This window comes from Leucoraja erinacea, chromosome 9 (genome assembly GCF_028641065.1).
Source record: "Leucoraja erinacea ecotype New England chromosome 9, Leri_hhj_1, whole genome shotgun sequence".
Taxonomy (NCBI): Eukaryota; Metazoa; Chordata; class Chondrichthyes; order Rajiformes; family Rajidae; genus Leucoraja; species Leucoraja erinaceus.
In genome coordinates this window covers 29,703,397-29,716,679 of record NC_073385.1, presented here as the reverse complement: position 1 = coordinate 29,716,679, position 13,283 = coordinate 29,703,397, and the positions used below count along the sequence as shown (strand labels likewise).

The following is a 13,283-nucleotide window of genomic DNA, read 5'->3' as shown; positions in this document are numbered from 1 at the left end:
AATGAAAGTTAATCGAGCAAGTGAAACTAATTGCAAAACACAGTGCAGCAGTAGGTCAGTGGATCACGCAGCATTTGTGAACGGAACTCTCAGATCAGAAAAGGTCACTTGTAACATTCCAGGAATTGTTGATTTTACCAAACCTTCACGGGCTAACCCTAACGTTAATGCTGCTGATTCCCATCAACTTAGGATATATGTTGAAAGATGTTCATAATGTTAATTTTCTACATTTGCCGGACCAGAGTACAAGAAGAAAACACTTTTGTTTTAAATATATCATTACAAATACAAAAAAAGGACAGTGATTGGAACAGCACTGTAGAATGGGACTAATCATCGGACACATTCAAAAACTATTGACATCAAGGAAATTAAAAGTATTAGAAATTAACAACATTTTATGTTGACATACGCAAACACCCTCTTTGGCAATCCCTTGTGACTACGTATCTCTTGCTTCCACTCTGACTTTGTGGGTGAATAATATCCAATGAGTTTGGGATTTCCATATTGGCACATAAATCCTGAAGTGGGTGGTGCTTAAACACTGATAATTCCCTGCAAAACCTGAATCATTAATTTAATCTCCTGCATTATTAACAATTCAATATCCCATCACTTTTTAATAAATCAATCCAATTTTAAATTGCCACCAGATGGCAGTCTAATTTGTTGGTCACAACTAAGTGTGAACACGTTACTTAAGTTGCCTATAATTGAGATTTCCTTGAATCATAACCTTATATGACAGGAACCAAAATTAACACGACAACGTCTTCCTGTCTGTTCTATGACAAGTATTTTCTTTCGCTGCCCGTAGTACCATAAGAGCTATACAGTGTGGAAAATATCTCCAGGCCCAACTCGTCCATGCCAACCAAGATGCCCCATTTTCCCACATTTCTCTAAATCTTTCCTCTGCATGTACCCATCCAAATATCTTTAAAATGTTGTTATTGTACCTGCCTCAACTATTTCCAATGATATTGAGTATAGAAGTTGGGATGTAATATTAAAATTGTACAAGGCATTGGTGAGGCCAATTCTGGAATGTGGTGTACAATTCTGGTCACCAAATTATTGGAAAGATGTCAACAAAATCGAGAGAGTACAGAGGAGATTTACTAGAATGTTGCCTGGGTTTCAGCACCTAAGTTACAGAGAAAGGTTGAACAAGATAGGTCTTTATTCTTTGGAGCACAGAACGTTAGGGGGGGACTTAATAGAGGTCTTTAAAATTATGAGAGGGATAGACAGAGTTGACGTGGATAAGCTTTTTCCATTGAGAGTAGGGAAGATTCAAACAAGAGGACATGATTTGAGAATTAAGGGACAAAAGTTTAGGGGCAACATGAGGGGGAACTTCTTTACTCAGGAGTGGTAGCTGTGTGGAATGAGCTTCCAGTGGAAGTGATGAAGGCAGGTTTGTTTTTATCATTTTTATTATTTATTTGGAATCTGATGCCATTCCTGTGATTTATTACTTTTGTTTTTCCAATCAATTAAATGGAATTTTATTGAGTATATTAAATGTAAACTTCTAATGTTATTTAGAATATGATCTCATTGGACATTTACATTATTGCATTTGTTTTTGGCTGAGTTGGTATTTATTTTCTATCTCCAACTGGTTTTTGAAAAAGTTGGCTCTGGGCTGCCATCTTGAACTGGTATAGGTATTAGTTTATTATGTCACATGTACTGAGATGAAGTGAAATGTTTTTATTTGCTATTCAATTAAATCAGATCATGCTATACGTGACTATATTCAGTACATCAGTGCAACAAATAATGCAAATAAAAAATACCAGTGCTGAATATAGTTTTACAGCATTGTAGCATTAACGTTCCAGAGAAAATGTCTAATGTTTACAATGCAATAGGTTGAAAAATTGGAACTATGACCTTGTAGTCCGATAACATCGGGGAAGAAGCTGTTCCTATATCTGGTGGTACATGCTTTCAAGCTTTTATATCTCTGCCTGACTGAAGTGGGGAGAAGAGGAAATGACCAAGGTGAAAAAGGTCTTTGATTATGTTGGTTGCTTTCCCAAGGAGCATGGAGTGAACATGGAGATGTGTGAAGTGTAGATGAACCAGACTAGTGAGGACTGCACCAGTCCTTCTGATGAAGGTTCTCCTATTCTGCTTTTGGGTAGAGAGTTCTATGATTTACAACATATTACTAGACCGTCTGGAAAACTGGGTGGGACTTTCAGGCTCAGCATTAAAATGGTTTGTATCCTACTTGAAGGACAGGGACTACTTTGTGTCTATAGGTAATTACACATCTGAGCGTGCAAAAATGACATGTGGAGCTCCCCAGGGCTCCATTCTGGGGCCTCTTCTGTTTAACATCTACATGCTTCCACTGGTTCAGATCATGAAAAACATCAAAATATGTTACCATAGTTACACAGACGACACACAAATCTACATAACAATATCACCAGGAGACTATAGTCCAATACAAGCACTGAGTAGATGCATTGAGCAAATCAACGATTGGATGAACCAGAGTTAAACCAATTAAATCTCCAATTAAACAAAGAAAAAACTGAAATAATTGTTTTTGGAGCCAAGGAAGAACGATTAAAAGTTAGCACCCAGCTTCAAATGGTAATGCTAAAAACAACAAACCAAGCCAGAAACTTAGGAGTAGTCATGGACTCAGACCTGAACTTCAACAGCCACATAAAAACAGTCATAAAGTCAGCCTACTATCACCTAAAGAATATATCAAGGATTAAAGGACGTGTCTCAGCAGGATTTGGAAAAACTTGTCCATGCATTTATCTTCAGCAGGCTCGACTACTGTAACAGTGTCTTTACAGGTCTCCCTAAAAAGTCGATCAGACAGCTGCAGTTAATTCAGAACGCTGCTGCTCGAGTCCTCACTAAGACCAAAAAAGTAGATCACATTACTCCAGTTCTGAGATCTTTACACTGGCTTCCTGTCTTTCAAAGAATTGATTTCAAAATACTACTGTTGGTTTACAAAGCACTGAATGGTTTAGGGCCAAAATACATTTCTGATCTTCTGCTTAGCTACGAACCACCCAGACCTCTCAGATCGTCTGGGACAGGTCTGCTCTGTGTCCCCAGAGTCAGAACTAAACATGGAGAGGCAGCATTTAGTTTTTATGCACCACATATCTGGAACAAACTCCCAGAAAACTGCAGGTCTGCTGCAACTCTCAGCTCTTTTAAATCTAGACTGAAGACTTTTCTGTTTGCCGCTGCCTTTCAGTAAACAATACAATTTATTAATTACCTATATTGCACTGTAACTTCTATTCCTGGTTTTATTCTATTTTAAATATTTTATTTGATTGCTTTTAATTTTGTAATTATTTTATCTGAATAATCTAATAATCGTTTTACATCTAAATGTCATTTCATATGTGTTTCTTTCCAATGCTTATAATGTTTTATGTAAAGCACTTTGAATTACCTTGTTGTTGAAAGGTGCTATACAAATAAACTTGCCTTGCCTTACACTTAGCAACAGGCGGGCTAGGCTCAATGGGCCAAATGGCCGCCATCCACTGCATCCATCGACTCGAGCAGCAATATTGGTGCCAACTCTAGACCTCCCTGCATGACCTCTTGCCCAACACCACCCTTCCGCCACAACACCCCTCTCTACCCCCCTCTCCCCCCACCATGACATACCCCACCCACCCGGGGCACTCTGTACCGTGGAAGGCACTGGCACCGAACCCTGGGGGGAGAGGGGGGGATGGAGGATATATCCCTCCACTTTTTGAGGTGGGGGATGGCCTGTATTATTATCCCCCAGTTATTGGAGGTCGAGCAATAACAAAAATAATAATCACCTGCTCTAAGCTCTCATGTAGGCCCTACATTCTTAAAAATACTTCAAACAAAAAAACATTGAAATCATACTTCTACAATGCACTAAAACATGATTTTAATAAAATTCCAAAAAGTCCCTACTGTGAGAGGGGGGTTGCCCCACCCTCCGCCCGCACCCTTGCCAGGTACCCCCACGGCCAGTGATCAGCCCCCCTACTTTAAAAAATGCAAGTACTGAAGGACACATGGCTGTCGTAGCGAGACTGAGTGAAAACACAGTCTAAGAGCAGGAGAGCAGTGGGGATCACAGAGGAGGTGCCGTGAGACTGTACCCCTTCTAGAGAAAGAAGATTAACTTTTTCAAAGAGGGGATATCAAGATATTTCGCAGTGGAGCAGTAAAATGGCGACACAAAATACAAGATGCTGGAATCTGAAGTAAACTCAGTAGGTTAGGCAGTATCAGTGGAGGGAAATTGGCAGTTGTCATTTTGGATCAAGTCCTTCTTCTGGACTGGAACCACATAAAATCAGCCTTTTTTTTTTTTTTTTTACAATTTGGGGGTTTCAAACGATTCCAAAGCATTTTTACTGAATTCCCCCCACATCGTTTTTAATTAATGATTTATCTGGCTGAGCAGCAGTGTGCTATTATTCACCTAGAGAAGTAAAAATACTATGACAAGTGTTTGCCAGTAGTACTTACTAAACAATTTACAAGACTTATCCTTCATTCTTTAATTTTCAAGCTATATATGTTTAATTGGCTAGCCTCTAAATCAGGATTATTATACTGATATTTTCAAATCTATGAGCATCAGTTTGATAGGAAGGTAATGCACAATAAATGATTACAGTGTTTAAGTAGAGGAGATTTGAAAATACTGTAGATCTGGTGACGCAGATTGGCCAGCCATGGTGAGATTACTTCAGAAAATGATCTGGCTTTTATTTTGAAAAGACTAAGGTTCTGTAGATTTGGGCACTGTACAAATGGAATATACCCCTGTAAGAAGATGAGAAGGATATAATCAACATTTTAGAAATCTTAACTGAATCTCAACCAAATTGCATTTTAGGACTGCCTACATTCTCAAATTTAATTCTCACTATTTTTCACTTCCAGCTACGAACCAGAATTGTTCCCGGGTCTTATTTACAGAATGGTTAAACCAAGAATTGTTTTGCTCATATTTGTTTCTGGCAAGGTTGTTTTGACAGGTAAAAAAATCTCTAACTCTATTTTTTTAAGTTTTGCATTTTAAGAATGATTACAATAAATGCACTTTTAATTTTTGCTGCATGGGACATATTTCAAGAAAAATAAACTAAAAAAAACAAAAAACTTTTCTGATGTGGGTAGGACAAGTCTTTTTGCACTGGTTTTTGCACTGGTTTTTACAACAATTGCACATACAACAAGTACCTCACTACTTTATGTCATTTAACAAATTTTATTTTAACTTTAAGTGGGAATTGGATTTAAATTGTAGATGTTTCATTGTTTCATTACTACTTTTATTTTCCTGATTTTTTTTGAAAAACTGTTAATTATTAAGAGTCCTTTCTCTGATTCAAAACGTATGTTTTGGAATACAAACATATTTGAACATATGGTGCATGGCTTCCAGACTTTTTCGAATAATCTAAAGTTATTAAAATGGGTACTGTGAAAGAAACTCTAATTCAGCTGCATATTAAATCATATTACATAAACCATTCATATTGCAGGTCATCAGTGCTGTCCCAGGAGACCATTCTGTCCAGCCCACAAGGCCTATTACAGACTATTTCATCCACTTCTATTCACCTGTTCTTTCCTCGTAATCCTTTAAATTATTTTCCTTTGTGCTCGTCCAATTCCCTGTGAAAGCACTGCTTGTATCAGGCTCTGAAGCGACGATTTCCACTTTATAACAAATCTCTAAAGAAGGGTCCATGTTCTCCATGGATTCTGCCTGACGTGCTGAGTTACTCCAACACTTTATCTTTCTCTGATTTTAAAAACCTTATGACCATCATTTTATATCTATCTCCAGATTGTTAATAAGAGCAGATTCTACATATCTAAACAGGAACCTGCTTTTGTTTCTCACAATCTTTTCTGCTCTGAAAACAACTCGAGCTTCTTTAGTCTAATCTTGCATCTGAAATCCTTCAGACCTGGAACTATTCAAGTAAATTTTTTCTGCACCTACTCAAAGATATTTATATCCTTTATATTTGCTAACCAGAATTAGATGTAAAACTTCAATTGGGCTCAAACCGTTATTTATTGTTCATCATGGCCTTGCGACTACTGTATTCTATGTCTCCATTTATGAAAATCAGGAACCCTTCTGCTTTACTCACTACTTTCTCAACATATCCTCCTGCCAACGTTGGCGATGATTCGGGTCGAGACCCTTCTTCAGTCTGAAGGAGGGTCTGAAAAAGGGTCTTGACCCGAAACTTCACCAATTCCTTCTCTCCATAGATGCTGCCTCACCTGCTGAGTTTCTCCAGCATTTTCTGTCTACCTTCCATAATTACTGTATGCTTCCTACCATGATGGCAATTCTATGTCCAGTTGGCCAGCTCTGCCTGGGTCCCATGTGATCTAACCTTCCAGAGCAGCCTAACCATGCGGAACCTTATCAAATGCCTTGCTGAAGTCCATATAGACGATGTCTATGTGTTTGCCCTCATCAAGTAACCTTCCTGGTTACTACTTCAAAAAATTCAATCAGATTTGTAAGACATTATAACCTGTGTACAAAACCATTCTGACTATCCCTAATCAGTCCCCAGTCAGAGATAAGATATATATGAATTCTATTCAAATGCATATTAATCCTCATGATCCTCTTCATTAATATGTCTACCACAGACGTTAGACTCACTGATCTATAGTTCCCAGACTTTTCCTTGCAATCCTTTTTAAATAGAGGTGCAACATTAGCCACCCTCCAGTCTTCCGGCACCTCACCCGTGTGTAATGATAATCAAAAATAGTTAAAAATACTTGTTTTTCTCCAGGTGCCAAAGTACGTTCGGAAATCTATGAAGCATTTGAGAACATCTATCCCATCTTAAAAGGATTTAAGAAGGCGTAGTGGCAAAAACGGGATCTTCTAGAGACATCTTGATACAGTCAGTTCTTTACATATCTTTGTGAGAACTGAAATCAATGCACATTGCTGTGCATATGAGTGAAAAATGAAATTTTTGGGGCCACACCAGATGTCATTCACAAATTCCAGAGATATATATTCAGAGGTTAGTTGGGAAGTGGGGAGGGGGTTCCACATTTGAATTCAAACAACACCAACACCGTTTCTCATTGAGCAATATTCCAACTGGAAATTTATTCCATGCAATAATTATGGTTAATTTGAAAACCTCCTTGTGATGGAACTAACATTTTCATTTTGATCCTTTCATTTATGTGTTTATTAATTTTATTTATTCTTATCATCAACTTAGTTATTATATAAGATCAGTGCTCAGTCGTCTCCTTTCAAGACTGAAAAAGCAAAGTTCTTTGTTTTATTCCCCCCACATTAACTCACAATACCATGGCTTTGTGAACACCAGCTCACGGGTGTCCTATTCATGTCTTAATAACCAGGACTGGACACAGTTCCCAATCCATATTCTGAATTTATTACTCTACTTTCTGAAGTATACATTATAAACCATAATTTCATTCTATATCCTGTTCTTTAGGTTTAAATATATTTATAACTATCATATAGTTTTGAAATTTCTTTTTCCATTTAAATTTTTCTAATTGTCGTTTATTTTTGTCTTTTTATTTGCAGCATCCACTTATCTTGCATTCAATTTAAATTAATAATTTATACACATCTATTTTGTTCGGGTCATTCTGTATCTTCACTTTGGTTCCTAATTTTATGCCATCTACAAAGATAACCATCTACAAAGCCAACTAATTGTTGAACCAAACTGTTAGTATAAATTTGAAAGCAGCGATTCCAATATTAATCTCTGGAGTTGCATATTCAGCTCCTTTACTCCCCCTTTAAGATGTTCTTTGGTAAAACAAAGACGTGTATTATGAAATGATGTTTAATTTTGTCTGATGTGAGTGGAAAAGTTTAATGTTTTCGAGGTAATTGTTGTATCATTTGTATATCTCTAAGTATTAAGGATACCAACTATTTGAATCAAAATGTTAAATGGAAAACAATTCTAAATGTTACCACATCTCAAACTGTAATTATAATTTTGGCAAAAATAAACATTTTCATTGCAATCTTAATTTTATTTTTTGCCACAAGTGGGTGTTTGATATCCTACCTAGAGGTTTCATTGGAAATTTTAAACAATGTTGAAATCTCTTTAGCAAAACAAAGTGGTGGAGGAACAGCAGATCAGACAGCCCCTAGGGAGGGAATGGACAGATGACCTTTTGTGTTGGAACCCTTTGAAATAGTGGCAAAAGCAGGATCCCCTAGAGACATCTTGATACTTCACATATCTACGTACGAACTGAAATCAATACACACTACTGAGCATAGAGTGAAAAATGAAAATGTTCTATGGGAATTCATGGACTGGCCCATTGAAGAGGAGACATCTAGTCTGGGAGATTTGTGTGTTTTCAGAATCAGAATCAGAATCAATTTATTTGTCATTTGGACCCCTGGAGGTCCAAACGAAATGCCGTTTCTGCAGCCATACATAACACACAAATAGACCCCAGACACAACATAATTACATTTAACATAAACATCCATCACATAACTGTGATGGAGGCCAAATAAACGTATCCCTCCACTGCACTCTCCCCCCCCCCCCGATGTCAGAGTCAAAGTCATAGCCCCCGGCTGGCGATGGCGATTGTCCCGCGGCCATTAAAGCCATGTCCGGGTGGTGCGAGGTCGCACACACCTTCTTGATATGGAGGTGAATATGTGTTAAAATGAGCTCCGGGGCCATTCCAGCCGCGCGGGGCAGCGGTGACAACATTTTACTCCAGGATTGTTCGACCCCGCAACTCGGGCGGGAGTGGTCTGGTACACTGTGCACAGAAGTGCCCGCAATCCGTCTCCCCCCAGGGAGCCTCAAAATTCGGCGCCGTGACCACATTTGTAGAGATCCTCCGACTCTATGGCAGCAGCATTTATGTAATTAGTCCATTGGGTGGCGCCAGCAATGGCGCCACACCAAAGCTGTCCAGTCCCGGCCTTCTCCGTTGACGGTTTTAGTAGTTTTAACCTAGTTTTTAGTGTTCTTTAGCTTGTTGGAGGCCGGGGGGGGGGGGGGGCCTCAACGACGACTGAGACCCGACGAGAGAAAAGGTCATAATCTCTTTTATGGTGCACATGAAAAAAAGTCACAAAAAATACCGTATCGCTTTACTGTTTGATACTTCCTGCTCTGAGGAAGTGGAGAGCTTTGCTGAGTCAAACGTGAAGACTCCAAGGATTGGGTAGGACTTTACATCGTGGAATCGCAGTCCCTGGTTGGGGATCGACTTTGGGGAGAATCAAGGAACAGGAGCTTCGACTGCCCCTGAGGAGTTTAGCGGTGAAGTAGTTTTCGAAAGTAGCAAGCTGATTCAGGATCGATCGTAATAAAACAATTTAGACTGCCCCGCCAAACTGAATAAAAAGTACACCTTCATTGGATTAGGTGAATATTGTTAAAATCTGCTGTGGGGAGCTTTTATGTTAATTTTTATGTAGTTGTGTGACTTGCATTTTTTTTAAGCATGTCTGTACAGTGCTGGCTCACTGGGCTTCAGTGGTCAGGTACAATAAAATACCTTGAACCTTGAATGCCTGCAGCTTATCCGTCTGGTCCAAGCAGACCGGGGTCCATTGGCTCTGAGAGGCAGCAGCCCGACCAACTGCACCACTGTGCCACACTTGAGTTAGATTTGATTTTGATCTTGTGTACTATTGCTACTTGTGTACTATTCACAAAGAACACTCATCAGCAAAACTTAATCAGTAAGCATTGACTCTTGGCATTGGAAAACTTCAGACAATGCCCTATATATCTATCTTCTATATTACTAAAAGTCTGTTCTTGACCGATTTTGGCTTTCTGTGCTGCGATGTCCGAGAGTACGCCACCACCTACGGCCGTCATTTTTGGCCACCTCGCTCAGAGTCCCCCTCCGCCGCATGTGTGCCGAGGATTTTTCCCGTCGATGAAAATTGACAGAGATATTAATGTTTTTACAAAATTCACCATTCTCTCTGCTGCCCCTGCTGGAGGGAAAGGGAGGAACTATAAAACCAGGAAGTGGTGTGCCTCAATCAGTCTCTGCAAGTGGTATGCCTCAATCAGAGCTCTGAATGACACTGACAAATGTCTACAGCACTGTGAGTACCCTTAATTTGGTTTGAAAATGAAAATATGGTTAGAGGTAAAAAGCACTGCCTGCAATGGTTGTTTCAGAGGGTTGAAGTAAAAAGGCACACTCTCCCCCCCCCCCCCCCCCCCCCCTCCCCCTCCCCCCCCCCTCCCCCCCCCCCCTCCTCCCCCCCCCTCTCTCCCCCCCCTCCCCCCTCCCTCCCCCCCCCCTCCCCTCTCCCCCCCCCCCCCCCCCCTCTCCCCCCCCCCCCTCCCCCTCCCCCCCCCCCCCCCCTCTCCCCCCCCCTCTCTCCCCCCCCCTCTCCCCCCCCCCCCCCCCCCCCCTCCCCCCCCCCCCCCCCTCCCCCCCCCCCCCTCTCCCCCCCCCCCTCTCCCCCTCCCTCCCCCTCTCCCTCCCTCCTCCCCCCCCCCCCCCCCCCCTTCCCCCATTCCCCTCCCCCTCCCCCTCCCCTCCCCTCCCCTCTTTTTCTCCTTCTCCCCTCCATCCCCTCCCCCACTGTCCCTCCCCTTACCCCCCCTCCCCTCCACACACCCCCTACCCTTTCCCTCCCTCCCCCCCTCCCCCCTCCCCCCTCCCCCCTTCCCCCCTCTCCTCTACCCCCCTCCCTCTCCCCCCCCCCCCCCCTCTCCCCCCCCTCTCCCCCCCCCCCTCCTCTCCCCCCCCCCCCTCCTCGCCCCCCCCCCCCCCCTCCTCCTCCCCCCCCTCCTCTCTCCCCCCCTCCTCTCTCTCCCCCCCCTCCTCTCTCCCCCCTCTCCTCTCTCCCCCCTCTCCTCTCTCTCCCCCCCCCTCTCTCTCTCCCCCCCCCTCTCCTCCCCCCCCCCCTCTACTCTCCCCCCCCCTCCCCCCGTTGGTGGGGAGGTCGAAAACACCCCTCCTTCAAACTGAATACTATTAAATTGCAAACTGTTAACACAAAATACCTGATGCTAGAATCTACAGCAAAAACACAACGTACTGGAGGAATTCGGATTCAGATTCAACTTTAATTGTCATTGTTAGTGTACAGTACAGAGACAACGAAATGCAGTTAGCATCTCCCTGGAAGCAGGGAGATTCAGCGGGCCAGGCAGCATTTGTCGAGGGAATGGACAGACAACTTTTGCACATTGGGGATCCTTTTTCAGACTGATGAAGTTGGGGAGAGAAAGGTGAGGAGAAGTTGATGGAGTAAGTGACAAAGGTGAGAAGTGAAAAGGAGACAAAAGAGTGTTGGGTAAGGAGAGTGAAATGTAATACCAGAGGGAGGAATTTGGGTGGAAGAGGACAGGGGTAAGAGGTGGTATAACGAGAAAAGGGGGACTTGGGCTTGGAAAACTAATGTTGGAGGGAGGGAAACAAAGCAAGTGATGGCAGAGGGGTGGGAGGGATGGACAGTGGGAGAAATGTGTGTGTCCTGAGATATTGCGATCTTTGGTATACTTCCAACATTTACTTTTCTAACCCGTAATGGTATATGTCCATGATAAACCCTTCAAAAGAGCTTTCTGTGTTTGAGTAGGGCAAGAGAGATTTTCAGTGTACGTCAGGAATTATCGTTTTCAACCAAACAACAAAAAACGCTCATTCGCTTGATGTCTTATGTTTTAAATTTGAAAAACAAACTTTATTCGTGATAAAAATGTATATAGAAACCAAAACCTGTGCAAAACCCTTCATATTGTCTTAGTGCCTCTATACATTCAACATTGCCAGTGTCATACCTAGTACTCGAAGAGTTAGCAGGGAATCAGGCCCTTTATCCACGCTGACCAAGATGCCTCATATGAAGAAGGGTTCTCATCTGAAACTTCATAGACCCATGTTCTCCATACATGGGTTAGATAAAGGCCAGAGATGAAAAGACAAAAGGCTATAGAGATGAGAGAAGAAGTGTAACATGTGAAGCTAGAGCAAAGGACATTAGTGACGGAGAAAGAGTGGACAAGAATGTGAGAGAAAAGGTGTGGCACTGGAAAGAGGTGTGGGGGAAAAAAAAGGTGTTTGTGGGTTAGTTACCTAAAATTGGAGAATTCAATATAGGTATCCAGATATATATGACAATAAAGTACTATTTTAAATTTTATTATATCTGCCTTAACTATTTCCTCTGACAACTCGTTCAATATACTGTACATACTTGGACTTAAACAGTATTGGAAACAGGCCCATCAGCACAACCCGTCTGTGCTGACCAAAATGCCCAATCTAGATAGTCCCACCTGGCCACGTTTTTCCCAAATACCTCTAAATCTTTCTTATCCATGCACCTGTCCAAATATCTTTTAAATGTTGGTATTATTGTACTTGTCTCAACGGCTTCCTCTGGCAGCTCGTATATACCTCTTATATACCTCTTACCCTCTGCGTGAAGAAGTTGCCCCTCACGTTCTTATTAAATATTTCCCCTCTCATTTCAAACCTATGCTCTCTGATTCTAGTTTTCCACAGAACTAGAGGAAAAGATTATCAATTCCCCTCACGATTTTGTCAAGAGCACCCCTCAGCCTCTTGCGATCCAAGGAATAAAGTTCTAGCTTGTCCAATCTTTCCCTATATCTCAGGCCCTCGAGTCTTCAAATCATCGTCAATCTACTCTCCGTTTTTCCTTACACACACACAGACAGACAGCAGCATTGCCTGTCATGTGGACCCTGGGGGTAATGTCCCACCTCCCCTTGTTTACCGGCTGTCAACATCCAGGGGGCGGGCCCGCGCCTCCTGCTTGGCCCGTCGGGCGCGATGCTGATTGGTGGAAGCCCCCGCAACACGTGAGAGCAGACGCAGTCCGTACCCACAACACCCCGCAGTACAACAAAACCACGTGACCCCGGCTTTGGCATGGCGTCTCCCAGGCTGCTTGTTGCCGGAGCCGCCGCCACCATAGTCACCGCCGCCACCGCGCCGCTCGATTCGGTGGATGATGCCGAGGGCTTGTACGTGGCCGTGGAGCGCTGTCCGCTCTGCAACACGGCCAGGAGACGCCTAACCTGCGCCAAGTGTATCCTGGCCGGCGACTTCGTCTACTTCGACAGCAGGAACTCGGAGAGGTATTGTCTGCCGGGAGTGAGGACATGACAAACATGGGGTGCACCGAGCGGCCGGAGGCTGGCGGGCCAAACGGCCGCGGGTCACAGGCCGCTCGCAGGGTTGGG

General features: G+C 42.6%; 2 protein-coding genes across 2 annotated transcripts in view; both read left to right on the top strand.

Moving 5' to 3' along the window:
* tbpl2 (TATA box binding protein like 2) overlaps window positions 1-7,127 on the top strand; it is a 28,479-nt gene extending 21,352 nt beyond the window's left edge. The window contains exons 5-6 of the mRNA XM_055640462.1: window positions 4,948-5,042; window positions 6,840-7,127. Of these exons, the coding sequence (XP_055496437.1) occupies window positions 4,948-5,042; window positions 6,840-6,916 (172 nt within the window). The 3' untranslated portion in view covers window positions 6,917-7,127. The remainder of the gene's footprint in view (window positions 1-4,947; window positions 5,043-6,839) is intronic.
* A 5,795-nt stretch (window positions 7,128-12,922) lies between these two features.
* Window positions 12,923-13,283, top strand: part of atg14 (autophagy related 14) — a 36,490-nt gene continuing 36,129 nt past the window's right edge. Inside the window, exon 1 of the mRNA XM_055640461.1 lies at window positions 12,923-13,178. Within this exon, the coding sequence (XP_055496436.1) occupies window positions 12,970-13,178 (209 nt within the window). The 5' untranslated portion in view covers window positions 12,923-12,969. The remainder of the gene's footprint in view (window positions 13,179-13,283) is intronic.